Genomic DNA, 27,899 nt, shown 5'->3' with positions numbered 1-27,899 from the left:
GAGAGCAAGGCGGGGAAACTGAGGCACCATTCCTAGAAATCTCGGTGCTGTGTCGTTCATTCAAAGAGAGTTGAGAAACAGTGAAATGAGCCAGGGCGAGGAGGTAAGGTGAAGGAACCGAGGGCGGACGGCTCCGAGGTGCGAAAGTCTGGGGCTGAAGGCAACCTAGCGCTGGGGAAAATTCTGGTTGTTCACCACTTCTACAGCTCTCCTGCCGCTCCCTGCAGAGGATGCTTGTTTTGCAGAGAAGGCAGTGTTCCTCTATTCCCTTCTTCCGAATTAAAAAAAAAAACAAACCCTCAGAACGATGTAGCCTCCCGAATTGTTTTTTCTTTTAAGATGCGGATGGTAGTACGTGTGGCGAGTTCGCAGCCCGGCCACGCCGAGCCTCGGAAGGGCTAAGACCCTCCCCCTGCCCCGCACAAAGATGGCTGCTCCCTCTTCCCCGCTGCTTCTCCCCTCCCCAAAACCCCCTCCCGCCCCCCGGTCCCCGTCGCCGGCTCCGTCACTTCCGCCCCGCCGTGGCCGAAACTGACACAAAGTAGCGGGCCGAGGCCCCGGGGGAGCGGGGCCGCAGCTGGGGGGGCGGGAGCCCGCGGGGAGCCGAGCCGAGCGCCCCCCGCCCCAGCTCCCGGCATGGGCAGTACGGGGCCGCCGGGGCGGGCGCCGAGCGCTGAGCGCTGAGGTGAGGCGAGGCGAGGCGAGGCAAGGCGGGGGCGCCCGGGAGCGCGGGGCCGGGAGGGCAGAGGGAGATGCGGCCGCAGCCGCGGGGCTGGAGGGGCCCGGGAGCGGGTGTAGACAGGGGAGCACCAGGGGCCGAGAGTCGGGAGCTGCGGCCAGACGGGACGGAGGTGGCGGCCGACTGGAGAGGAGGGGCTGTCGGGTGCCCGGGGACGGGGTAGAGCGGGGGGCTGTGTGTGCAGGATGGGAGGATGGGGTGCCGAAGGGGCGCGTGGAGAGCAGGAGAGCGGCGCGAGTGCCAAGGAGAAGCTCGTGCAGCCTCGGCCAGGGGAGACCCGCCCAGAGAGTTGTTGGGCGAGAGGAGTAAACGGGACCCGAGGGTTTGGTGCCTGGAGAAGGGAGTTTGGGCTGGTAGGCTTTGTCTCAGTAAGGTGGAGGTCTCTGCCTAAGGAAAACTGAGGGTGTCAGGTGGGGCGGTAGCTCTGGGACATGATAGCTGTGCTGGGAGCTCTGAGTTCTGTCCTTGGTGAGGGAAGGTGGCCCGAGCTCGTGTTGGTGGCCAGTGAGCTGGGGGTCTCGAGTTCCAGTTCCTCCTGTTTCCCTGACCTGCCAGCCTCCTCTGAAAGAAGTGGCCAACCTTTGGGGCTCTTGCTTGGAAGGGAGCAGGGATCGGACCTATAGGAGGAGCTGTTTTCCTCCATGGAGCATTGCCTGCTTGCCGGGGCTGGCTATTTTTATCCCAAATGTGGCCGAGAGGGGGCTGGGGCTGGGTGACCGGGCAACGTGGCTAATGGGCCTGACCTGCTCAGAAAAAACCCAGGCTGTGTGAGATTTGAGAAGGAAAAGTGAGAGGGGATCCCTGTTCCCAGGTTTCTCCTCCCTTCCCCTTGGAATGATGGCCCCCGCAGAGGGGATGAGGTCTGGGGCCAAGCCTGCTTCCAGTCTCCCCAGGGTCTCAGAGGTAAAACAACTTTCCTGGTCCATATCCAGACTCCTGACTCCTGATGGCGTGTGCAGCTCTTACATTAACTCTTTCATGGGACTCAAACTCAGATCTTTAGGCTGATAGTGTTTCTTGATCCCTTCCTCCCCAAGGGCGGGGCTGCCTGTGGAACTTGTGATGTCCACCCTTGCATCCTTTAACCTCTCCCTGTGCTCCCCACCCTCCCGTGACTCATACTCAGACTGGGTGGAGACCCTGGCTGGGGGCCCTGGAGGAGGGCTTGGCATCTCTAAAATATGGATGAGGTTTTTCTTCCTGAGCCAGGCACCCTGGCCTGCCATAGTTGGAGAAGGTCAGGGATGCAAAGGACTTCTGGTTTTCAGGATTGCCTGACCTGGTGTAAGGGCGGGATCTGAGCTAGCGCAGGGAGAACTGGTGTGGGTGACTAGGCCATGGGCAGAGTCTGTAATTACAGAGGTTGGCCAGACAGGCAGTTAGTATCTCTTGGGGCTGACAGGCTGGTGGGGTATGCCTGGTAGGCTAGAGGCAAAGGGAACCAAAGAGGATGAGGAGGTGAAAGGCTTTCCACCCAGAAAAGGAAAGAGGAGGTGACTGGCTGGCAGTTTTCTTTGGGCCAGGCTGGGGAGTAAGGATGAGGCTCTGCCTTGTAAGGCCAGGCCTTGAACCTTTTGGGAGAAAGAAAGGACATGGGAAGGTGGAAGCAGGCAGAGGCCTGTCTCACTGGTGCTCCCTGAACCTGCATCCTGTGCCATACTGACTGGACTAGGCTTGGAGTGGGATGGAGGGAGGGGCAAACTCCCCACCAGGGTTGGGAAGACCCCTCTGGCAGCCCAGAAGGGTGGCTGACCCGGGCTGAAGGGAAGCTGTTTGGGGACTGTGCAGAGAGTGAGGGCCATGCCTCTAATGTGAGCTCCCCTGGAGGAGGTGATGATGGAAGCCCTAGTAATGGGGGGTGGGGATGGCAGGGAACTTATAAGCCTTTCGAGAAGGGTGGAGCCTGCCCACCCTATTTCCTGATGCCCTGCCAGGTGTTTCCTGGCTTATGTTCCCTCCACCCCACCCTTTGGGGAAACTGCTTTCTAGTAAGCACAAGCACTACTCATTGCCACAGAACACATGAGAACCTCCATTGTCCCTGGGATGGATACCTTGAGAGCTGCGCCCCTTTTTTCAATATCTGGCCTCTTCTCCTTTCCCTACAGGCATGGGCTTCTGTAAAGTATCAGTCCCCCATGTCACCCAAGGGAGGGGCATGATGGGAGGTGGTGGGGGAAGTCCCCTCTTTCCCAGAGACCCATCATGGCAGTAAGAGGAGAGACTGGGAAGAGGAGGCTGGGGGAGGGGCAGGGTCAGAGCTGGAGAAGAGGGTCTTCAAAAGAGGTCTCATGAGGGGAGGGAAGGGTTACCCTCAGCTTCCTGACCTCATTCGTCTGTCACTTCTTGCAGGGTCTCCCATGGGATTGCTGGGACCTTGCTGGGTGAGATGGCACTGTGTGCAAAAAAGCGCCCCCCAGGTAAGACAGGCAAGGAGGGGAGATCCCGGGAACCATCAAGAGTGGGTGTTGTTATGGCTCAGGGAGCAAAAGGAAAAGGGACAACTGGTATGGGTCTGAGGGAGGGTAGCTTACAGCAGTCTCTACCAAGCTTAGGGGGAACCTAGGAAACCGAATTCTTCCGCTTGATCCCAAAGCTGGGTTATGTGCCAGGACGGCGCTGAGCACCAGCCCTACGCCCCGAAACACCTGCAGTCTTATCGTGGGGCACCTGCAGCTCCTGCTCTCTGGCCCAGGGAGCTGTGTTCTCATCTCTGCTTGGTCCTCTCACCCCCTCCCTGCTCCCCTCATTTTTTCATCTACCAGTCCTCCCGGTTTTTCCGCGGGCGGGGGTGTGTGTGCGTGAAAGCGGTTGCCCCCAACAACGCCGGCAGTCCGCTCACCCGCATTGGCCGGGCCCCCGCATTGGCCGGGCCCGGGGGTGGGAGGGGAGGCGGGGCTCGCGCGCGAGCTTTCGCCTACGCGGCGCGTTGGCAGGCTGCGGCTCCTGCAGTCGGGGAGCGGGCGGGGGCGGAGCCCTGGGCGTGCTCGGCGTGTCCGGGGCCACTCAGCGCACGCTGGCATCCGCCAGGGGGAATGGGGGGCGGCGGCGGCGGCGCAGCTGAGCTCGCGGTGTCCCTGAGCGCCGGCGGCCGGGAGGATGGCCTGGGCTGCGGGTGGGGCGCGTGCCCGACAGCCGGGGCTTCCCTCTGAGCTGCCGTGGCTCCTGCACCTCCCCGGGGGGCCGCCCGGTCGATGCCGCTAAGGCCAAGGACGTATAGACGGTCTGCCCGCCCCCACTCACACCGGGATCATGACGGTCCCCAAGGAGATGCCCGAGAAGTGGGCCCGGGCCCAGGCGCCTCCCTCTTGGAGCCGAAAGAAGCCCTCCTGGGGGACAGGTAACTGGAGGCAGCACCTGGCAGCTCTCCCGCACCCATTATTTCCCCCCTCCAATCCCTACATTCATTTGTCCCCAGCCTTCCCCTACCCTCCCCTGATCCTCTTTCCAGACCCAGAGATCCTGGCTCCGAAGGATCCAGTCCCTACCTTCTTCCTTTGCATGGTCTTTGGTGATTGCGCAGGGGACTCAGCCCAAGGGAGCCCCTCTAGGGAAGTTTATGGGAGTGAAGTGGCTTGGTAGGCAGGGGGCACTGTGGCCTGGGGTTTTGTTACTGCAGTGTGCTCTGCAGGGGTCCTGGGGTGTGTAGAAAGGGTTCTGGAATGCTGCCTTGGGCTCCTGGACAGGTTTAAGGAATTAGGTTTGCTGCCACCAAATTACCCCTTTTTGCAGCATGAGGTCATGGTGACCTCCAGGGAGATGGGCTGGGGAATCTATTATAGAACAGCTCCTTACTCTGGGACATGAATTTGGTGCCTGCAGTCCCAGACCTGCAAAGGTTTGGGATAGGTTTACCTAGACGGGTGTCACTAACTGAGTGACAAATGAGCCCTTTAAAGGGAAATGCGTGCAGATGGTACAAGGAAAGTCCAGTTAGAGCGCAGCTGTTTCCATTACATTTCATTCCTCCCACCTCCATCTCTATCTCAGTCTGCATGACCCATATCCCTGAAACGCCCCCCCTCCCACTTTTCTACTTGAAGATGAGCTTTGAAATAAGATGATGTCATTGTGGGCCAGTCAGAAGCAGCTGCTGGTGACATGTGACAAGCAGAGGCTCCTGTAGGGGGGACTGCACGTGGGGCTGGGATGCTGCCGCAGAGCAGCTCCAGGGCACAGTGAGCCTCCTTCTTGCCACCTACCCAACCCTCCAAATTAGGGAGACAGCAGTACTGCTACTAGATCTGCAGTGGTCCCTGGGGGAAGGAAACTTTACGTTTTCAGCGCTACTCCTTGATTATGACGATATATGCATTAATAATAGCAGCAAAAGGGGCTGGGGAATCCCAGGACTGTCAGTGGCTAAGATTCCTCTGCAGTGGGGGTGGGGGAGACAAACTGGGTGCTCCCAGTGGAAGACTGTGAAGGTTGGTGGTGAGGAAAAGAGAACATATCCTATCCTGTGAATGTAATCTGGAGAGAGCCGTGTGGTCAGGCTGCTGGTGAGAGGTGGACTGGAGGGAAGAATTTGATGACCCCCCTCAGTTGTGGAGCTAACTCCTTAAAATGATGTTCTGTGGAAAAAAACAGGGAACCCCCACAAAGTGTTGGTCCAGACCTCAATTTGCTCCTCCTGACTGCAGCATCATTTTGTTGCAGAAGAAGAAAGGAGGGCGCGGGCTAATGACCGAGAATACAATGAGAAATTCCAGTATGCGGTAAGTGACTCTAGACCACCCGTTCCCTGTCTCTGTTTGGAGAGGGGAAAGGGGCAAGGACAACCTACCCTTGGGACTGAGGGCTACCTGGGAAGAGTGCTTGGGGGAGGGGAAGGCAAGCTCCTCAGCCACTCTCAATCTGCTACGGTGCTGAATTTTTCATGCCTTCACCTGTCAGTGAAGCAGAATACATTGACCCCCTTGAGACTCCCTTCTCTCCTCCCCTTTCCTGCTCCCACACCTGTGTTTGCTGGCTTTTGGGGTAGAGGTCTGGGGAAGTATAAAGATGGGGGAGGCAGCCTCAGTCTGGTTCTGGGTTGGGGCTGGAGGCTGCTCATTATCTTCTCTCCTACTGCCATAGAGTAACTGCATCAAGACCTCCAAGTACAATATTCTCACCTTCCTGCCTGTCAACCTCTTTGAGCAGTTCCAGGAAGTTGCCAACACTTACTTCCTGTTCCTCCTTATTCTGCAGGTAGGTGACCCACAGTAGATTTTTTGCAGCTCCCCAAACTGAATAAAGCCAAGGAAGAGGAAAGGGAATGAAGGCATCAGATGGGGCCTCAGAGGCATACTTCTCTTTTTTTTTTTCAGTTGATCCCACAGATCTCTTCCCTGTCCTGGTTCACCACCATTGTGCCTTTGGTTCTTGTCCTCACCATCACAGCTGTTAAAGATGCCACTGATGACTATGTGAGTTGGTTTTATTCCTCTATTTTGTCCCAGTCACCCACCCCTACTCCAACCCCCACCCCCAACTCACAGCCACCTTCACCCAGCACAATTTCTTGGTGACTTTGACATCCCTTACCCGGTCCGGCTGGATCTCTGATGTCTTTTTGCTGAGGGTGGGGAGGGGGAGTCAGGGAGTGAATTGGTTTGTGATGGGGTATATATGAGGTGTTACCCAGCATGCTCTGAGTTCTGCTGATTAACGAATTCCTTCGAAGCGAGGGAAAGTGTCTTACCTTTCACAGTTTTCTTCTTTTCAGTTCCGCCACAAGAGTGATAACCAGGTGAATAACCGCCAGTCTCAGGTGCTGATCAATGGAATGTGAGTGCCTGTTGGAGACAAGAGCTCTGGGGAGGAACGGGGTCCCCTAGGAACCTCTTTAGCTCCTGACAGCCTCTTCACTGTCTTCTTGTTGCCTCAGCCTCCAGCAGGAGCAGTGGATGAATGTCTGCGTTGGTGATATTATCAAGCTAGAAAATAACCAGTTTGTGGCGGTAAGGGACAGGGTACCCCTCTAGGCTGGTAGGGTTCTTCCTCTTCTTTGTCAAAAAGGGATGAATCTTTCCTGATTTACTGTTGCCTCGTAAACACCCATGGCAGGAAACTTTCTCACATCAGAGGCTTCTGTGTCATGCTGATATGCCTGGGACTAGCCATTTATGCATCTGGAACTAAGCAAACCGAGAATGCTTGGATGAAGGAGCCACCATCACAGCCCACTGGGGGTGGAGGTTTGCATATTTGGACTTCTCATTAGTTTTTCTCTCTAGGCGGATCTCCTCCTCCTTTCCAGCAGTGAGCCCCATGGGCTGTGTTACATAGAGACAGCAGAACTTGATGGGTAAGTGGCATGCTCAGTGTCAGCCCTCTCCTTCTGTCTCTTTGGAGGTAAAAAGATTGTCTTTGAATGAGGTTCTCAGGCCTGGGCTCTGTCTGAATTTGGAAAAATTAGGGTAAGAAAAGCTCTGGATGGGATGTGCAAAGTGTTATTCGGCCGGTATTTGCTGGGCTAAGCAGTTATACACCATGCTTAGGTGTCACCAGGTAGAATTTAGAGGATGGGGAAAGGTGGGTATGGTGACTCACTCCTGTAAATCCTAGCACTTTGGGAGGCCAATGTGGGAGGATTGCTTGAGGCCAGGAGTTTGAGATCAGCCTGGGCAAGATGGTGAGACCTCGTCTCTACACACACACACACACACACACACACACACACACACAAAATAAATAAATAAAAAATAAATCATTTTAAAAATTAGCTGGGTATGGTGGTTTTAACGCCTGTAATCCCAGCCACTTGGGAGGCTGAGGCGGGAGGATCGTTTGAGCCCAGGAGTTCGAGGCCTTAGTGAGCTATGATTGTGCCACTGCACTCCAGCCTGGGCAGCAGAGCAAGACCCCATCTATGAAAAAAAAATATTTAGAGGATGAGGAGGGATCGGGGACTCAGGGATACTGTCCTTCTAGTGAGACCAACATGAAAGTACGTCAGGCGATTCCAGTCACCTCAGAATTGGGAGACATCAGTAAGCTTGCCAAGTTTGATGGTGAGTAATTTTGGGGGAGCAGCCTGAAGGTAGAGGAGGGGCGTTGGGTTTTGCTTGGGGGTGTTAAATTATACCTTTTCATTTGGACTTTTTGTTGTTGTTATGCAACTTCCTGGACTGTTTTGGGGAGGGGAGTGTTGGTAATGTCATTTGGCTCCCTCTTGATTGTGAGTTGATAATTATTTCAAGGGAACTTTGTGGCTGATAGCTCCCCACTTGCTATGCATGTTGAGAGAAATTCAGCATATTCTTTTTGCTTATTAGCTCGGAATAATAATATATGTCCCTTATAAGACAAACCATACAAAGTGTATAAGAAAAAGTGAATGAAGATCAGTACCATGGCTCACGCCTGTAATCCCAACACTTTGGGAGGCCGAGGTGGGCAGATTTCTTGAGACCAGGAGTTCGAGACCAGTCTGGTCAACATGGTGAAACCCTGTCTCTATTAAAAATACAAAAATTATTAGCTGGGTGTGGTGGTGCGTGCCTGTAATCCGAACTATTCGGGAGGCTGAGGCGGGTGAATTGCTTGAACCTGGGAGGCGGAGGTTGCAGTGAGCCGACATCGTGCCACTGCACTCCAGCCTGGGTGACAAGAACGAAACTCCATCTCAAAAAGAAAAAAAAAAACATAGAAAAATTAGCCAGGTGGCGTGGCGCGCATCTGTTGTCCCAGCCACTCGAGAGGCTGAGGCATGAGAGTTGCTTGAACTAAGGAAGTGGAGGTTGCAGTGAGCCGAGATCATGCCACTGCACTCCAGCCTGGGCAACACAGCAAGACTCTGTCTCAAAAAAAAGCAAAAAAAAAAAAAAAAAGAAAATAGCTCTTCCTTCTTCTACCCTGCTCAGATAGCCACACTGACAGTCAGTGTGTGTTCATCCACACTTTTCATACATGTTTGTACAAACAAATATTAGGTCATGCTGCTGCTTTTTTTTTTGAAACACTCTGTTGCCCAGACTGGAGTGCAGTCGTGCAATCTTGGCTCACTGCAACCTCTGCCTCCCAGGTTCAAGCGATTCTCGTACCTCAGCCTCCTGATTAGCTAGAATTACAGGTGCCCGCCACCACGCCTGGCTAATTTTTGCATTTTTAGTAGAGACAGGGTTTCGCCATGCTGGCCAGGCTGGTATCGAACTCCTGACCTCAAATGATCTGCCCATCTTGGCCTCCCAGAGTGCTGAGATTACAGGCCTGAGCTACCGTGCCTGGCCTGCTTCATTATTTTCCTGAAGAGCTGCATCAGCTCACACTCCCATCAGCAGGGTGTGGATGGGCCCTTGTTCTTGCATCCTCTTCCCTCAGTGCATTTTCTCTTTGTTTTATTGTCTTGTGGTCAGGCTGTAGACTGGACCTTGAGCAGTGGAATTTTTGTCTCCTGTTCAGGTGAAGTGATCTGTGAACCTCCCAACAACAAACTGGACAAATTCAGCGGAACCCTCTACTGGAAGGAAAACAAGTTCCCCCTGAGCAACCAGAACATGCTGCTGCGGGGCTGTGTGCTGCGAAACACCGAGTGGTGCTTCGGGCTGGTCATCTTTGCAGGTGAGCCTCCTAGCATCCAAAGAAAGAAGGGTAAGAGGGACCCAGCCAGCCCTCCCTCAGGAGTATGGGATGAGGTGGGAGAATACCTAAGGTAAAAAACCTCCAGCTCTGTATACAGGCCTTTTATCCAGCCAGTGTCTCTATTCCCCCTTGGTGTCCTGCAGTCTGGGGATCAGGGCAGAAGCCCAGAGGCAGATGTGTTATTTGGCTTTCCCAGTCCTTCCCATTTTTTTCCAGGTCCTGACACTAAGTTGATGCAAAACAGCGGCAGAACAAAGTTCAAAAGAACGAGTATTGATCGCCTAATGAATACCCTGGTGCTCTGGGTAAGGCGCCCCACATCTGGTCCCTGCCCCTGCCCTCGGCTTCTCCCTGGGTGGCTCCTTTTCCTTTCCTCTCTCTTCTTTGGGCAGTAGTCTTCAAATTTGGCTTTAAAGCCACTAGCAGGTCAGCTACACAAAGGCAGTGTTTATTTTAGGCTCCTTTTAGTTGGAAGATGTTATTTAAAAAAACTTTAGGAACGTGCATGAATCAACAACTTAAAGCTAAAACAAATCATCCCTTCTCTGATTCCAGTTCTGATGATGACTTTGTAAAGCATGTGACCTTCTGTTTGCTTTTGCCAGGGACAAGGAGGCCTTCATGGGGATGGAGAGGGAATTAAAAGAAAAATTTCCATTTGGAAGAGGTTGGCAGGGTCTTTTCCCCCCAACTTCTAAGAACGAAGGATCCCAAAGGAAAAGTTTCTGTTTTGGTTTTTGGCAATTCCTGAATCCTTCTCTTGTTTAGCTAGAAATCTGAACTCCTTGTTGGGCTCTCCTCCCCTTCCTGCGCCCTGACTGTCTGCTGCCTGCCCCCTACATGCCAGCTTGCAAAGGCTGGGGCCAGCCTCTGGTGAGCTGGTTTCCGCTCTGGCTTTAAAGGATGTGCAGAAACCCAGCCTGGTGGGCGTGGTTGTCTATCACATAGGGGGCTCCAGTCGCCCCCTGGTGGTCATTGGGCACCAATCTCCTATTTTGTTTCAAAGCCTCAACAGTGGAGGCAGCTTTGGAAATAGATGTAGGAAATTGGACAGTGGTCTGGTTTTTTACCAGTCTCTCCAGAGACTCCAAAATTTATAAGATTTTTGACTAATCAAGAAATCTAGACCGGGGTGGTGGCTCACACATGTAATCCCAGCACTTTGGGAGGCCAAGGTGGGAGGATCATTTGAGCCTAGGAGTTCGAGACCAGCATGGATACCATAGTGAGACCCTATCTCTACAAAAAATTGAAAAATTAGCCAGGTTTGGTAGCATGCACCTGTGGTCCCAGTTAGTCTGGAGGCTGAGGTGGGGGGATTGCTTTCCCGGGAGATTGAGGCTGCACTGAGCTAGGATCATGCCACTGCACTCCAGCCTGGGCAACAAAGCAAGACCCTGTTTCAAAAAAAGAGAAATCTACGTTTATGAAGGTATAGTTTGTTTCCCAAGTTTTTTTTTAAAAAGGCAATCTATGTGAGATAGTGAACATTATTGTGGCTTGGCATTTTTGTTGGCTTGTGGAGGCCTAGCCCAGGTGAATAGATGATTTACAGTAAGTTTTGTGGTATGTTAAAAGTAGCTCATACCCACTCTTACCAACTTTGAGGACTCTGGAAGGTTTCAAGGTGCCAGACTGGGAGCTAATCAACTATTTCAGTTTCTTCATCATATAGATGAAATAATGGTCAGACAGAAGGCCACGTGATAATTGGTGACAGACTAGAACCTGTCACCAATTCTGAGCTTTTTCCACTAGAGCAGGGGTTTCCAATATTTTGACCTCCCTGGGCTACATTGGAAGAAGAATTGTCTTGGGCCACACATAAAATACACTAACACTAACAATAGCTGATGAGCTTAGAAAAAATAATTGCAAAAAATAACTATTTATTTATTTATTTATTTATTTATTTATTGAGACGGAGTCTTACTCTGTCACCAGGCTGGAGTGTAGTGCAATGTCATGATCTCGGCTCACTGCAACCTCTGCCTCTTGGATTCACGTGATTCTCCTGCCTCAGCCTCCCTAGTAGCTGGGATTACAGGTTCCCGCCACCATACCTGGCTAATTTTTTGTATTTTTAGTAGAGATGAGAGATGGGGTTTCACTATGTTGGCCAGACTGGTATTGAACTCCTGACCTCATGATCTGCCCGCCTTGGCCTCCCAAAGGCGTGAGTCACCGCACTTGGCCTTTGTTTGTTTGTTTGTTTTTTGAGACAGGGTCTTGCTTTGTTGCCCAGGCTGGGGTGCAGTGGTGCGATCTTGACTCACTGCAACCTCTGCCTCTCGGGTTCAAGCAATTCTCATGGCTTGGACTCCTGAGTAGCTGGGACTACAGGCAAGTGCCACCAGGCCTGGCTAATTCTTTTGTATTTTTAGTAGGGATGGAGTTTCACCATGTTGGCCAGGCTGGTCTCAAACTCCTGACCTCAGGTGATCCATCCGCCTCAGCCTCCCAAAGTGCTGGGATTACAGGCATAAGCCACTGCGCCCAGCCCATAATCGTTTTTTTTTTTTTTTTGGTTTTTTAAAATTATTTTTCTTTTAACATTCAGCTGTTACCAAAATCTCACAGGTTTTTTTTTTTGTTTTGTTTTGTTTTGGTTTTTTTGAGACGAAGTCTCGCTCTGTCACCCAGGCTGGAGTGCAGTGGCGCAATCTTGGCTCACCGCGAGCTCCGCCTCCCGGGTTCACGCCATTCTCCTGCCTCAGCCTCCCGAGTAGCTGGGACTGTAGGCGCCCACCACCATGCCCGGCTAATTTTTTTGTATTTTTAGTAGAGACGGGGTTTCACCGTGTTAGCCAGGATGGTCTCGATCTTCTGACCTCATGATCTGCCCGCCTCAGCCTCCCAAAGTGCTGGGATTACAGGCGTGAGCCACCGCGCCTGGCCTTTCATAGGGTTTTAAGAAAGCTTATGAATCTGTGTTGGGCCACATGTGGCCCAGAGACCACGGGTCGGACAAGCTTGCACTAGAGCATCTGAGCTTTTGAGGGCTCAAGGGATGAGTACATCACAGATGCACTTGGTTTTGAGGGCTTCCTACATGTCAGCCTCACCTGTGTTTCTCATTCCTCCCCAGATTTTTGGATTCCTGGTTTGCATGGGGGTGATCCTGGCCATTGGCAATGCCATCTGGGAGCACGAGGTGGGGATGCGCTTCCAGGTCTACCTGCCGTGGGATGAGGCAGTGGACAGTGCCTTCTTCTCTGGCTTCCTCTCCTTCTGGTCCTACATCATCATCCTCAACACCGTTGTGCCCATTTCACTCTACGTCAGGTATGTGCCTTCTCTGCCCTGGGGTTTCTCCAGGGAGTCAGGTGGTCCCATAGAACTTTTCTTTTCTATGAAGATGAAGTCCTTGAGAAGTAACTTGAAGTCCTCTTCTTCCTGTACCGTAAACATTTGATGTTATCTGTTTATCTTTGTGGGCAGAGCAAACTTTTTACCACAGTTTCCTGGTACTTGGAACTGTATTAGAGAAAAAAAAATATTGATTTATTCCGCACCTGTTTATTACATGCCTCCTGTGTACAAAGAAGTGTGCTAGGTGCCATCACACATAAAAGATGAATTAGGAATGGATCTCCTTCCTTCTAGGTGCTTACATCTAGTAAAGGAAGGAAAATCTAAACACATTATAAAACAAAATAGGGACCAGTGCTGTAGAACTTGACCTAGAGTCTTCTGTGTGAAGTAAGGGGATACAGAGATGTATTAGGTGGCCTCTGCCTTCAGCAGCAGCAGATGGATGGGTCGAGGAGGGGAGATCTAGACAGTGTCAGACTGAGATACCATGTGGGAGGCACAGGGTGCCGGGGGCTGGGAGGGTGTCGCTCCCTAAGCAGGTAGGCAGGGAGGGAGAGATGGCATTTGCTCTGGGCTTTGAGTGGTGATTGGGCTGGGTGAAGGTGGAGCCGCAAAGGAGAGGAGGAGGGGAGGAGAGGGCTGGAAGCATAGGTGTGGAGATGGGGGCCTGGGAATGGCCTATGGAAATAGTTGGCCAGGGTCTTGGGCCAAGAGCGAGAGCTGGAAACATAGCTTGCTACTGATTGTGGAGGCTTTTGAATCTTTGCCTGTGGACTTTGTACTTACTAACCATTAAAAGTTATTAAAGAGACCAAGCACAGTGGCTCACGCCTGTAATCCCAGCACTTTGGGAGGCCAAGGTGGGCAGATCATGAGGTCAGGAATTCGAGACCATCCTGGCCAACATGGTGAAACCCTGTCTCTACTTAAAATACAAAAATCAGCCAGGTGTGGTGGCAGGTGCCTGTAATCCCAGCTACTCGGGAGGCTGAGGCAGGAGAATCGCTTGAAACCAGAAGGTGGAGGTAGCAGTGAGCCAAGATTTCACCCCTGCAGTCCAGCCTGGGCAACAAGAGCGAAACTCTGTCTCAAAAATCAAAATAAAGCAAACAAACAAACAAAAGTTTTTGAAGGAAGTGAAAAGAATGTATTCTATATTGTAAAAATGCATTCCAAGTGTCACAGCTCTTTTAGAATTTCTCTACCAGGTTTTCCGGTTTTCACTGGAGCCCCTCCCCCACAAAAAGAAAAAAAAAGCATTCTAAAAAAAATCTAAAGAATGCTTTAGGAAAAAAAAAATAAAATAAAATAAAATAAAATAAAATAAAATAAAAAAATAAACAAAGAATGCTTTAGGAAGTGTTGACTGGCAGTGGTGTACAGCATGAATAGGATCAAGGCGACATCTAGGATGTTTGAGGTAAAGAGAATGTTAGCAGGGACAGGCCAGTGAGAATGAAGGGGAGGAGGAGGAAGAGGAGGCAGGAAGAACGGCCAGGGGAAATGAACTTTCTTGCTTAGTGTCTTGCCCTTGAGATAAGGGAACCTGTGACGTTTTTAAGGAAATGTTTTATGGAGGTGCTGAAAACTTGTCCTGTCTCCCATCTTTTGTTCATACAGATTCCCCAAATAGCCCTCAACTCGTTCCCAGCCTCCAATCTTAACTGCTGGTGATAATAAATAGAAGATATAGCATTTCTCTGCTGAGGGAATACAGTTTAGGCTTTTCTAGGGTGTGAAAAGGAGAGTCAGAAGGTTCTGGGTTTAGTCCTGTCTCCTCAGTGGCCATGTGACCTCAGGAAAATCCACAGTCACTCAGGGCCTCACTTGATCTCAGTTTTCCCGTGTGAAACAGGAACAGGAGTACTTGTCTCACCTTTTAATAGGATGTCTTGATATAAGATACTGGCTTAGAAGATAACATTTTAAACTTAAATGACTGTACAGTTATTGGGTGGTAGCCTGTTCGTCGTGACTGTTACCACTCCCTTCTGTATTACTATTTAAATGCCTTTTTGCTTACAACCTAATTTTGTTTTCCCACCTATGGGCTTTTGCTATCTGTGTTTTGTATCTCAGTTCACTTGAAGCCCTTGGGAGCGGCTAAAACAGTTTTCTTTCTGAGTCTCATCAGGTCACAGTGTGTATGTTTGGGGGAGACTCAGAGGGGGTTGGAGAGCTGCGTGAGGAGAAGGCTCTTCGGAATGTGAAGACATTCCCATTTGCCTGGTAATGGGATCCTGATAGGAGCCTTAGTCAGGTGGGAAGCAGAGCTCCGGATATGGCCCCATGGCTTGGCTGCACTGGACCTAAACATGGCCCTTTCTGGAAATGCTAACAGTGCATATGATTAGCAAAGAAGAGGATATGAACAGACCTGGAGATGTTAAAGGCACTATATTGGCCTGGCACAGTGGGTGTCGCCTATAATCCCAGCACTTTGGGAGGTGAAGGTGGGAAGATCTCTTGAGTTCAGGAATTCAACACCAGCATGAGCAACACAGCGAGATCCATCTCTATAAAAAATGAAAATTAGCCAGGTGTGGTGGCGTGCACCTGTAGTCCCAGCTACTGGGGAGGCTGAGGTGGGAGGATTGCTTGAGCCCAGGAGTTTGAGGCTACAGTGAGCTATGATTATGCTACTGCACTCCAGCTTGGGTGACAGAGACCCTAGCTCAAAAAACAAATGATCTAACAACCACCACCACAGAGCGCTGTGCCGTTGTGAAGTGGTGGTGTTCTGCAGATGCCTAGGGCCCTCTCTGTCTGGAGTCAGCACCTCAGCCCTGCCCCCTGTTCAGAATCAGGGATGTAGCGCTGCGAGCCCAGGGTGGAAGGAGTGCACCTGCCTGTGCTGAGACAGTGAGGAGTGGGCTTCAAGCCTACTCCATTTCCCCTCCCTGGTGCGGCCCCTCTTTGAGGTGGCGTCTGCGTTGCTGTGGCATGCACAGCACTCTCATTATTTCTCTCTCTTTTTTCTCTCCCCTCCCTCTGGCACTTTCACTTGTTTTTCTCTGCATGGTTTCTGTATTATTAGCACTGAGGTAAGAACTGGCCGAGTGCCTTGTCTACAGCCCCTTCTCCTCCTTTGCTGTCTGTCCTGCCCACCCAGGCCCTTTGCCCCTTCTTGTCTGGAGAGCGTCAGGAGGGTCGGGTCGGGGCATTCCTCTGCTGGCTGTGTGCAGCCGTCTCCACCTTCAGGTTCTCCTTGCCCTTTCCCACCCAGGTTTCTGTGCCCAGGTGTCTTCTCCGTTCTCGTCTCTCCCCAGGTGGAGGGCCTGCAGCGAAGGCCCATGCGGGTGGGGCACCTCCTCCCCTTCCCGACCCAAGCTTCACCTCTTGTCCCCTGTGCAGTGTGGAGGTCATCCGTTTGGGCCACAGCTACTTCATCAACTGGGATAAGAAGATGTTCTGCATGAAGAAGCGGACGCCTGCAGAGGCCCGCACCACCACTCTAAACGAGGAGCTGGGCCAGGTGGAGTACATCTTCTCCGACAAGACGGGCACCCTCACTCAGAACATTATGGTTTTCAACAAGTGCTCCATCAATGGCCGCAGCTACGGTATGGTGGCACCACTGGGGACTGGGGGCTTGCACCTCGCCTGGAAGGACAGTGGAACTGGGGCCCCACAGTTTCCTTAACATTGGTTTTTTCTTCCTTCCTAGTTGGGTCTGAGGGGCCTCGAAAGGGTCCATCCTGGCCAGGCACAGTGGCTCATGCTTGTAGTCACAGCACTTTGGGAGGCTGAGGTGGGAGTACTGCTTGAGCTCAGGAGTGCGAGACCAGCCTGGGCAACATAGTGAGACCCCATCCCTACAAAAAATTTAAAAATTAGCCAGGTGTGGTGGCACCTGTGGTCTCAGCCAGCCAGTGACTCAAGAGGCTGAGGTGGGAGGATCACTTGAGCCTGGGAGGTCAAGGCTACAGTGAGCCATGATCTTTTTACTGCACTCCAGCCTGAATGACAGAGTGAGGCCCCGTCTCTTGAGAAAATTCACACACAAAGAAGAGGTCCATTCTGTGTCCCATGTCAGGAAGCAGATCCTGGCTGGGCGCAGTGGCTCACGCCTGTAATCCCAGCACTTTGGGAGGCTGAGGCGGGTGGATCACCTGAGGTCAAGAGTTCGAGACCATTCTGGCCAACACGGTGAAACCCAGTCTCTACTAAAAATACAAAAATTAGCTGGGCATGGTGGCAGGTGCCTGTAAGTCCAGCTACTTGGGGGGCTGAGGCAGGAGAATTGCTTGAACCCAGGAGGTGGAGGTTGCAGTGAGCCGAGTTTGCGCCATTGTACTCCAGCCTGGGCGACAAGAGTGAAACTCTATCTCAAAAAAAAAAAAAAAAAAAAAAAATTAGATTCTGAGAGTCCTCCCCTGATGCCCTGACCCTGGTCTCAGCTCCAGGAATTAGGGAGCTCCTTGGCTGTTTGAAGTGAGACACTGGCCTCTGGGCATCCTGGCCAGGCGGAACCCTGCTGCACTCTCCCCTGTTGCTGCTCAGGGTCCTTGTGAGTCTGTGGAATGTGGCCGTGGTTGGACTTCCCAGTGTGGCCCTGCCTTAGTGGCCTGTGGCTGTGCTGCTGGGATGGCCTGGGGCAGCATGTGGGGCTGACTTTTATGCAGAGTGTGGACCCCTCTTGTAACTGCTTTCTGTACTGACCGATGCCTTTCAGTCAGTGTCTGAGCCTTGTCTGCTGCACAGGTCTAATGGGTGCAAGGAGGCCTGGGAGGTGTGGAATTGCAGCTGTCCTAAGGGGAGTGCCACCTAGGGTGGAGACAGGGATGGTGAGCAGTGGGTGCCGGGGCTCTTTCATGGCTAGGCCTTGGGGTTCTAGGGTCTAGGGTGCCTGCTGTCTCCTATCCCGCAAGGTCTGTAGTGTGACTGAGTGACTCACACTGTGACAGCTGCTCAGCGATTAGGGTTGAGGGGCTCAGTGGCTGTGGGGATTCTGTGTTGGAGGTGTTTTCTGTGCTCTGGAGCTCTCTGGCTCTGACATTGCTTCTTTTTCTGCCCTGGCTGTATGTAGGTGATGTGTTTGATGTCCTGGGACACAAAGCTGAATTGGGAGAGGTAAGATTCAGTCTCCCTAATTCTATGTGCCAGTGAAACAGGGTGCCTGGCCAGTAACAGTTAGTGTAGTCAGGAGTGATGTGTTGTCTGGATAGGAGATGGAAGCTGCTTGGAGAAATGGGTGTTTTAAGGTAGAACTGATGATGACAGAATTGGAAATTTTGAGGTCCACCGTGGACAAGAGCCTACTAAGACTTGGGAGGGCAGGGATGAACACTTCCCCGGGATGCAGCCTGGCACCCCAGCCTTTCCTAAGAGCTTTCTTACGTGTTCCAGAGGCCTGAACCTGTCGACTTCTCCTTCAATCCTCTGGCTGACAAGAAGTTCTTATTTTGGGACCCCAGCCTCCTGGAGGCTGTCAAGATCGGGGACCCCCACACACATGAGTTCTTCCGCCTCCTTTCCCTGTGTCATACTGTCATGTCAGAAGAAAAGAACGAAGGTGGGCTGAGGAGCCGGCTCGCACTCTTCCGACCTGACTCTGCCCTTGGGCTCTGCTCTCCTCTGCAGTGTGGCTGGGCTGGGGCTTCCTGGGCGGGGCACATGGCTGAGAGAGGCCACTTATATCACGTGTATTCTTCCTCCCCACCCAGGAGAGCTGTACTACAAAGCTCAGTCCCCAGATGAGGGGGCCCTGGTCACTGCAGCCAGGAACTTTGGTTTTGTTTTCCGCTCTCGCACCCCCAAGACGATCACCGTCCATGAGATGGGCACAGCCATCACCTACCAGCTGCTGGCCATCCTGGACTTCAACAATATCCGCAAGCGGATGTCAGTCATAGGTGAGGCCAGGACTGGGGTGCTGGGGCGTTTGGGGGCAGCATTAAGGCCTGGAATGGGTGAAGTGTGCCAGGTGACTCTTGATGTGTTTAGGTTGCCTGTCTGAATTTCTCTGGCACTTTCTCTACCTGCCCCATTCATAGTGCGGAATCCAGAGGGGAAGATCCGACTCTACTGCAAAGGGGCTGACACTATCCTGCTGGACAGACTGCACCACTCCACTCAAGAGCTGCTCAGCACCACCACGGACCACCTTAATGTGGGTGTGAGGAGAGGAGGGCCAGCCTGGGGGTTCTACTCTTAGTGTGGGGGAGGCGGCTTGTATGTTTTATTGTGTAAATGTAAGGTCTACAACGTGATGTTTTGATGTGTATATATAGTGAAGTAATTACTACAATCAGACACGTTAACACATCAGCCAGCTCCCATAGTTACCTCTTTTTGTGTGTGTGGTGACGGTCCCTAACTGTGGAATGTGGCACACGCCCAGTCTACAGTGCAGGATTATTCATTGTCGCCCTCATGCTGTCCATTAGCTCTCCAGACTTACCCAGGTGTGCCTTTCCACTCTGCCTCCAGGAGTACGCAGGGGAAGGGCTGAGGACCCTGGTGCTGGCCTACAAGGATCTGGATGAAGAGTACTATGAGGAGTGGGCTGAGCGACGCCTCCAGGCCAGCCTGGCCCAGGACAGCCGGGAGGACAGGCTGGCTAGCATCTACGAGGAGGTTGAGAACAACATGATGGTACGGGCTGTGGGACGGGCCAGGGGTGGGCACGGAGGGCTCATGCCTGCGACTCTTGTGCCAGGAATCCTTGTGGTATTTTCAGCTACTGGGTGCAACGGCCATTGAGGACAAGCTTCAGCAAGGGGTTCCAGAGACCATTGCCCTCCTGACGCTGGCCAACATCAAGATTTGGGTGCTAACCGGAGACAAGCAAGGTGAGAGCCCAGCAGGGCAGAGGCAGTTGCAACTGACAGTAGCCCTGTTGGACCCTTGCATGGAGCCGAGGACATCAGGCAGGCGAGTGTGCTGACCTTGTTGGGTGCCTGTCCGTAGCTCCTGCGTTCTCTCTTGGTAGAGACGGCTGTGAACATCGGCTATTCCTGCAAGATGCTGACGGACGACATGACCGAGGTGTTCATAGTCACTGGCCATACTGTCCTGGAGGTGCGGGAGGAGCTCAGGTAAACAAGAAGCCTAAGGGAGGCGGTGCTCTGCATTGTGCTCAGGGCTCAGGCGGGGGTTTCTGGACCCTGTTTAGGCTTGAATCCCTGCTCCCCACTGCCGTCCTGAAAGACCACAAGCATATCATTTCCACCTCGACAGGAAAGCCCGGGAGAAGATGATGGATTCATCCCGCTCCGTAGGCAACGGCTTCACCTACCAGGAGACGCTTTCTTCTTCCAAGCTAACTTCTGTCCTGGAGGCCGTTGCTGGGGAGTACGCCCTGGTCATCAATGGTCACAGCCTGGTAGGCATCGCTGTCCTTAGCTTGGGCAGTATCTTTTCAGGGAGCACTTCTGTCCAGGGCTTTTATATCTTGTTTTAATTTCCCCTGACTTCAGAGAAGACTCTGGTCTCAAAGGGGACTGGGAGGAGCTGAGACTCCCAGGTGTCTCCTGGAAAGACTGGCTTTCTCAGGTTTCTCTGTGCTCCAGGCCCACGCACTGGAGGCGGACATGGAGCTGGAGTTTCTGGAGACAGCATGTGCCTGCAAAGCTGTCATCTGCTGCCGGGTGACCCCCTTGCAGAAGGCCCAGGTGGTAGAACTGGTCAAGAAGTACAAGAAGGCTGTGACGCTTGCCATTGGAGACGGAGCCAATGATGTCAGCATGATCAAAAGTGAGTGTGGGCTATGCAGGTGTGTAGGTTGGGCTTGAGGCTGGGGAGGGGCCCACTGGGGTCTCTGGACTGCAGAAGAATGATGGGAAGGGGGTTGTAACTTGGTAGGCTCTAAAGTGTGTGGCCGGTGGCCATCTTCACCCTCTTGTCATCTCTTGTCTCTGCAGCGGCTCACATTGGTGTGGGCATCAGTGGGCAGGAAGGGATCCAGGCTGTCTTGGCCTCTGACTACTCCTTCTCCCAGTTCAAGTTCCTGCAGCGCCTTTTGCTGGTGCATGGGCGCTGGTCCTACCTGCGAATGTGCAAGTTTCTTTGCTATTTCTTCTACAAAAACTTTGCTTTCACCATGGTCCACTTCTGGTTTGGCTTCTTCTGCGGCTTCTCAGCCCAGGTAATAAGTGTTCCCGGTCCACTGTAGTGCAAATCTGTTAACCTGAGTGCAGAGGTTCTATCTGTCTTGTTTATCACTCAGTCCCCCAGGGCCTAGCTATTTTCTGGTACATACTTTTTAAAAATGCTTATTAAAGGAGGAGAGAAGGAGCCTGAGAAAATTTCTTAGGGTTCTCTGTATGTGACATCAGCTGTCTTCCTGTGCCTGATGTGTAGCAAAGAAAGGTTGCGTGCTCCCTTGCTCCCTGTTCTCTTCCAGACCGTCTATGACCAGTATTTCATCACCCTGTATAACATCGTGTACACCTCCCTGCCAGTCCTGGCTATGGGGGTCTTTGATCAGGTATGGGGGAGTTTGATGATCAGATGGGATGCGGGGAAGGTCACTGCTTGAAGGAGTCACATAGACGGGTGTGACACTTGTGCCCATTGTCTGTGGCCACTGGGAAGGCAGTTCTTTCAGCTGGGGAAGGTGTGACTGGTTCTCCCTCCTGGTTGCAGCTGATCTAGAACTCTCTTGGGTTGCTGAACTAAGTTAGACTGGGGGTACCTGGCTTGAGGTTGGTTCTAGCTGCCAAAGACTTTGGAAAGAAGAAGGCAGGGACAGAGTCTGCCCTTGGCCTTATGGAGTCAAAATGGCAACCTCTGAGGCCCCCTATGCTACATGGTCCTCCCACACAGGATGTCCCTGAGCAGCGGAGCATGGAGTACCCTAAGCTGTATGAGCCGGGCCAGCTGAACCTTCTCTTCAACAAGCGGGAGTTCTTCATCTGCATCGCCCAGGGCATCTACACCTCCGTGCTCATGTTCTTCATTCCCTACGGGGTGTTTGCCGATGCCACCCGGGATGATGGCACCCAGCTGGCTGACTACCAGTCCTTTGCAGTCACCGTGGCCACATCCCTGGTCATTGTGGTTAGCGTGCAGGTATGAGGCCGTCCAGGAACTCCCCGCTTCTCTGGAAGGAGTGAGCCTTCTGTCCCTGGGGCTGCCGTGGGCACTACAGTTCTGTTTCTGGGGGAAGGGGTTTTTAGGGGGTGCACCTGCCTGATTATGCCTACTTTCTGCAGATTGGGCTGGACACAGGCTACTGGACGGCCATCAACCACTTCTTCATCTGGGGCAGCCTTGCTGTTTACTTTGCCATCCTCTTTGCCATGCACAGCAATGGGCTCTTCGACATGTTTCCCAACCAGTTCCGGTTCGTGGGTAAGTCCCCGTGGCCTCCTTGAATCAGTGAGGAATCACAGCTTTTCCGGGACTAACAGGACGGTCAGCCAATCTGCACATTTCAACATTTCTTATGTGCCAAGTATTCGGTGAGGTGCTGAGGGAATATCAAGTTATATCTGACCCAGGCCTTGCCCCCAAAGGGCTTCCCTATCCATGAAAGTGAAGAACAGCCCTGCCAGACCATGGAAGGCCAGGCTTCACGGTCAGGAGAGTTGCTTTTGTTGAGTTAGCCAGGGACAGTTCCAGAGAGGGGGCTGCTGTGAGTGGAGGCAGGACTGGGGAGTCAGATTCCAAGTTGGAGAGCTGGAGGTGTTTGTAGGGAATGGAGACTGCTCCAGGTAGAATGGGCAAGAATGCTCATTGAGAAGCAGCGGGGGAGAGGCTGGAAAGGTGGAGCATTTGAGGTGTCAGAACGCCAGGCTGTCAGGATTGCATCCAACTTGCTGGGAGTCTTGATTCATTTATTTAGAGGAAGAGGAGGGAGCAGCATCAAAAGACTGCTTGAGAAAGATGAAGCTGGTGTTGATGTCCAGCAAGGAAGTTACCAGAGTGACCAAGTGTGAACTGGTTCAGAATTGGTGCCACAGTGGCCGTGGTGGGTGGCAAAGAGGTGGGAGGTATGAAGTGAAGGAAGTATTTACAGATCTTGGCATTTGCTTCAGATCTGTTTGTTCATTTATCACACGAGCAATTTTTTTTTTTTTTTTTTTTGAGACAGTCTCGCTCTGTTGCCCAGGCTGGAATGCAGTGGCGCGATCTCTGCTCACTGCAAATTCCGCCTCCCAGTCTCAAGCGATTCTCCTGCCTCAGTCTCCTGAGTAGCTGGGACTATAGGCGCCCACCAACATGCCTGGCTAACCTGGCTAATTTTTGTATTTTTAGTAGAGGTGGAGTTTCACCGTGTTAGCCAGGATGATCTCAATTTCCTGACCTCATGATCCACCTGCCTCGGCCTCCCAAAGTGCTGGGATTACAGGTGTGAGCCACCGTGCCCAGCCCACACAAGCATTTTATAGCACCTAGTATGTGACCCGTTATTCTGAATGCCCGGGGGGGGGGGCAGCAATTAACCAACAGGTGGAAGAGGTTGCACTCCTGGATTTTATATATGAGAGAGACAGATAATTTATACATGAATGGATATAATGTCTGGAACTAATAAGTCCTTTAAGAAACATCAAGTGGGCTAGAGAGTGACAAGCATTGTTAGCAAAGACCTCTTGTGGAAGGGACATTGGTACAGATACTTTTTTTTTTTGAGACAGTCTCACTCTGTCGCCCAGGCTGGAATGCAGTGGCATGATCTTGGCTCATTGCAACCTCTGCCTCCTGGGTTTAAGTGGTTCTTCTGCTTCAGCCTCCCAAGTAGCTGAGATTACAGGTACCTGCCACCACGCCTGGCTCATTTTTGTATTTTTAGTAGAGATGGGGTTTCACCATTTTGGCCAGGCTGGTCTTGAACTCCTGACCTCAGGCGATCCACCCACCTCGGCCTCCCAAAGTGCTGGGATTACAGATGTGAACCACCGCGCCCAGCTGGCACAGAGAAATCTGAATAAAGGGAAAAGGAGCCTGCCATGTGGCCCTCTGGGAACCGTCAATCCAAAAAGAGGAAACAGCAATATATATAAAGGCCTTCAGCCCGGGCCTGGGAGGAGGTCTTCTGCACGTGGAGCTGGGGAGGAGTGGAGGAAATGAGTTGGAGGGTGGGGGTGTGGAATCATTCCGGATTATTTAAGCCCTTATGGGTTTATTAAAATATTAAAAACTTTGAATTTTTAATATTAATCTAAATGTGAGAGGAAGCCATTGGAGGGTTTTGAGCAGAGAAATACCATAAGCTTACAATGTTTTTAAAGGGCCACTCTTACAGTTTTGTGGATAATAAAGCGTAGGGGGCAAGGGTGGAAATGGGAGACTAGTTAGGAGGTGAGAGCCTGATGAGGGCTTAGAATAGAGTAAAAGGCCGTGGGATTCCAGAGATGTTTTGAAAATGGAACCAACAGATTGAATGTGGGGTCCAAAGAAGAGAGAAAAATGAATCAAGGTAAAAAACAAAACAAAATTTTAAAAAGAAATGAATCAAGATCCATTGCGGGGTTTTTAGTTGGAGCCACTGAATGCGTTGTGGCATTTCCTGAGCTGAGAAAGACCCGCATCAGATTTGAGGGAAGGAAACAATAGTTGAGTTTGGGCCACGGGAAATTCGAGATGCCTGGTAGATGTTCAACAGACATGTCAAGTCTGGCAATTGAAGCAGCAGGTCTGGAGCTCTGAGGGAGTTTGGAACTAAATTTGGAGATCTACATTTGGAGGGTGAGCCTGGAGAAGCGGGAAGCCAGAGGTGACTTAGGCTTTGAGAGTGGGGAAGTGGAGCTGCCAGAAATGGGAATGGGGAGTGTCCGCCTTGTGACTCCCAAGGCCACCGACTCCTCTCCATCCCCAGGGAATGCCCAGAACACCTTGGCCCAGCCCACGGTGTGGCTGACCATCGTGCTTACCACGGTCGTCTGCATCATGCCCGTGGTTGCCTTTAGATTCCTCAGGCTCAACCTGAAGCCGGATCTCTCTGACACGGTGAGAAGCTGGGCTACCTGCTGTGGGAGGCAGAGATGGGATGTCCCGAAAGGCCTCGTGTGAACCCTGGGGGGCTCTGTGGGGCCGTGTGGCTGCTCAGTGTGTTGGTGCTTATCTGCTCTTCCTGGGGACAGACACCGTGTGCAGCTGGCCGCGGAGGCCTCTGCGTCAGCCTGGTCCTGGGTGCTGTGGGTCCCTTCTCCTTGGCGATGTCTGACACCTCCACGATGACAGAGGGCTCTTCCCTGTGCCCCTCTGCAGGTCCGCTACACGCAGCTGGTGAGGAAGAAGCAGAAAGCCCAGCACCGCTGCATGCGGCGGGTTGGCCGCACGGGCTCCCGGCGCTCTGGCTATGCCTTCTCCCACCAGGAGGGCTTCGGGGAGCTCATCATGTCTGGCAAGAACATGCGGCTGAGCTCCCTCGCGCTCTCCAGCTTCACCACCCGCTCCAGCTCTAGCTGGATTGAGAGCCTGCGCAGGAAAAAGAGTGACAGTGCCAGTAGCCCCAGTGGCGGTGCCGACAAGCCTCTCAAGGGCTGAAGGCCGAAGATGGATGCCCTGTGCCAGTGACCAGAGCACTCAGGGCTGGCCAGTCACTGAGGGAACAGTGTCTCGGAACTGCTGGTCCTCACTCCTTGCCTCCTGTCCCCCCGGTAGACTCTGCCCTGCTGGTCCCACCACACATGGCTGGGACATCCGTTCCCAGCTGCAGGCCCTTCCATCAGCTGGGGAGCTAGAGGGAGCAGACCCAAGGGCAGAGCAGAGGCTGAGGCACGGGGAGCCAGCCCCAGTTGGGGACCAGATGTGGAACCAAAAACAAGAAAAAACTGTGAGAGATTGCGTCTGCCCCTGCCCTGCTTGGGACCCACAGGGAGACTATAATCTCCTTATTTTTTTACTCCTACTCCCCAGAGGGGCCCTAGTGCCTCTGTTCCTGAATTACACAAGAATGTACCATGCCGGGAAGCCAGAGACCTGCGGGGGCCTCGGCCCCTCACATTGTGTATGTCTCTCCTTGATTTGTGTTGTGTCCAGTTTGGTTTTGTCTTTTTTATTTGGCAAGTGGAGGAGGCTTTTATGTGACTTTTATGTTGTGGTTGGTGTCTTAACTCTCCTGGGAAGAGGAGGCTGGCACACACTGGGATGCCGCAGTCTGGCCGGCTGTGGGGTGGTTTGGGAGGATCCATGTCAGCTCTCCCTGCAGTGACCAGTGCTCTGTGGGACAGAGGAGCTGACCAGAGAGGGAGGTACCCATCAGCAGAGGGTGGTGGGAGAGTGTAAAGGAGGGTTTGGTCCTGTCTGCTTCCTCACCTTGAGAGTAAAGTGCTGCCCTCTGCCCCTAACACACATACATATCAATTCCTGGATTCCTTAGTCCTGCTGGCCTTGGGCTGGAGCCTAGGAAAGTGGCCCCCAAATCCTTAGTGAGCTAAAGCTGGGTCTGAAATTTGGTCGGTGGGGAAGGGTAGTTTTCTTTTCTTTTTTCTTTTTCTTTTTTTTTTGAGATGGAGTCTCACTCTTGTCATCCAGGCAAGAGTGCAATGGCACGATCTCGGCTCACTGCAACCTCTGCCTCCCGGGTTCAAGCGATTCTCCTGCCTCAACCTCCTGAGTAGCTGAGATTACAGGCGCACACCACCACGCTCGGCTAATTTTTGTATTTTTAGTAGAGATGGGGTTTCACCATGTTGGCCAGGGTGGTCTCAAACTCCTGACCTCGTGATCTGCCCACCTCAGCCTCCCAAAGTGCTGAGATTACAGGCGTGAGCCACCATGCCCAGCTAGGGGAGGGGTAGTTTTCTTTGATTTTAAATTTAAACCCAAGTTTATTGGCAGACTCCCTTTTGACCTCCCTTTGCCTCCCCATCTGGTACTTTCTTGCACCTACACCCCAGGGCCCTGTGGTGGGGCTACAGGGGGAAACTGTGCACCTGAGATGAGGCTGGAACAGGAATCGGCCTCTCTGCTCCCTTCTTCAGTAAGCAAGGAGCCCTGCCCCTCAGGCCCAGCCTCTGGCAGGAGGTGGTGGAGTCCTTGTGCCAGGTAGTAGAGGAGGAGAAGGGCAAAACCAGGCCCAGGCCAGCGCCTGGCTTGGTCTGGATGGGACACTGTCGGAGTTTGGCCACAGCCTGTCCTTTACTTCGTCCACACCTGTGAAGCTATTCCCTAAATAAGGTATTTCCCAAGTTAGTCGCTACCTAATCAGCCTTGAGAAGAATCCTTTCCTCTTCTTTGGTAGTGGGTCGGGGGATACTTCAGGAATGGTGTGAAGCTGGGAGTGGGTAGGGGGATTTTAAATGTTCCATGTGGGAGCCCCGAAGGAACTGGAGGGGCTGCAGTGAGGTGGGGGTGGGTGGGCAGGGAATGGGAGAGGGGAAGTCTTGGCAGGGAAATCCCTTTTGGCCACACAGTTTACAAACCCAGTATCATGTCTGTCTGTGTGTCTCTCAAGGTGAGAGTCTGATTTTTATACCAAAGAGGAAATGATTTTTTTTCATATTTTGTTTGTCTATATTATATAAATATATATATACAGTTATATATATATATTATTTTTTGGTTCTCTCTCGTTTTTTAGGGAGGGAAGAAAGTACCAAGTTGCATTGAGCTGTAATTAAGGAACATTATAATTTATGACACATTTCTATACTTGCAAAAATTATATCATTTTATGGATATAAGAGAAAATGCCTTTTTATAAAATTTCAATTTCTGAGAAGTGTGTAATTTGTCTCTTTTCTGATGTTTAACCAAGGCTGGTGGTGAAAGTAAAGACAGAAACTGTCTCTTAAATGTAATTGAGTGGGTAGATCTGGGATATCGTGGACAAACTGGAATCTGACTGGTGGGGGATAGCACCTCGCTCATTTGCATACTTCCCGGGATCTGAGTTTCAGCTGAAGATGAAGATGGGGCAGTGGGTGGCACCGAACGGCATATCGTATGGACTTTGGCTGGGTGCCTAGGACCTTGAACTGTTTACCTTTCTCCAAACACAGGCCAGCCTCTAATCCCTGACACACGCCAGATGGATGTGTGTGTTGGCAAAGTACGTGATAAATATTTTAAGGTTTTGTTTTTTAACGCCCCGCTTTTCTGCATGCCTTACATCTTCCTGGCTTCTCAAGTGAGTATCAAGGAAGCTAAGTCTTACATTAAAGGGAGCTTTCCTCCAGGGAAGGGAGGGCGGATGAGGATGGGGTCCTAGGAGTCAGGGCTAGGGTTAGTGCTGGCCTGAGGAGAAAGAAGTATGGCTTCCTCCACTGATGGTCAATATCAGCATGATCCAGCCCCACCCACAGGCTGATTTCCCCCTGACCCAGCCAGAACAATCCTTACTTCTCAAAAACGTAGACTGGATGCGGTGGCTCAAAGCCTG

General features: G+C 52.1%; 1 protein-coding gene and 1 non-coding gene across 6 annotated transcripts; both read left to right on the top strand.

Annotated features, from left to right (window-relative positions):
• On the top strand, positions 1-27,236 carry ATP8B2 (ATPase phospholipid transporting 8B2). 5 transcript variants are annotated; one of them, XM_009182195.4, is made up of 28 exons: positions 1-103; positions 3,092-3,159; positions 5,399-5,457; positions 5,819-5,932; positions 6,052-6,150; positions 6,450-6,511; positions 6,612-6,684; positions 6,961-7,031; positions 7,658-7,737; positions 9,128-9,286; positions 9,524-9,612; positions 12,396-12,592; positions 15,977-16,185; positions 17,652-17,695; positions 17,972-18,137; positions 18,289-18,477; positions 18,619-18,734; positions 19,055-19,219; positions 19,305-19,416; positions 19,557-19,662; positions 19,805-19,949; positions 20,137-20,320; positions 20,488-20,711; positions 20,970-21,053; positions 21,392-21,637; positions 21,781-21,919; positions 24,390-24,520; positions 24,782-25,609. In XM_009182195.4, the coding sequence occupies exons 2-28, from the start codon at positions 3,129-3,131 to the stop codon at positions 25,058-25,060; spliced, it is 3,573 nt and encodes a 1,190-aa protein (XP_009180459.1). In that variant the 5' UTR covers positions 1-103; positions 3,092-3,128; the 3' UTR covers positions 25,061-25,609. The 5 variants fall into 5 exon arrangements, with proteins under 5 accessions (XP_009180459.1, XP_009180450.1, XP_021779945.1 ...); XM_009182186.2 differs by lacking the exon at positions 1-103 and adding an exon at positions 508-685; XM_021924253.2 differs by lacking the exon at positions 1-103 and having other exon boundaries at positions 24,782-27,236.
• Positions 13,797-13,856, top strand: LOC116272112. The gene has a single exon (XR_004180824.1). It is a non-coding gene; the product is annotated as a U7 small nuclear RNA (small nuclear RNA).
• Positions 27,237-27,899: the final 663 nt, after the last annotated feature.

The sequence above is a fragment of the Papio anubis genome, chromosome 1 (assembly GCF_008728515.1).
Source record: "Papio anubis isolate 15944 chromosome 1, Panubis1.0, whole genome shotgun sequence".
Classification (NCBI taxonomy): domain Eukaryota; kingdom Metazoa; phylum Chordata; class Mammalia; order Primates; family Cercopithecidae; genus Papio; species Papio anubis.
Note: the sequence above shows the minus strand (reverse complement) of the source record. Positions and strands in the feature narration are given on the sequence as shown.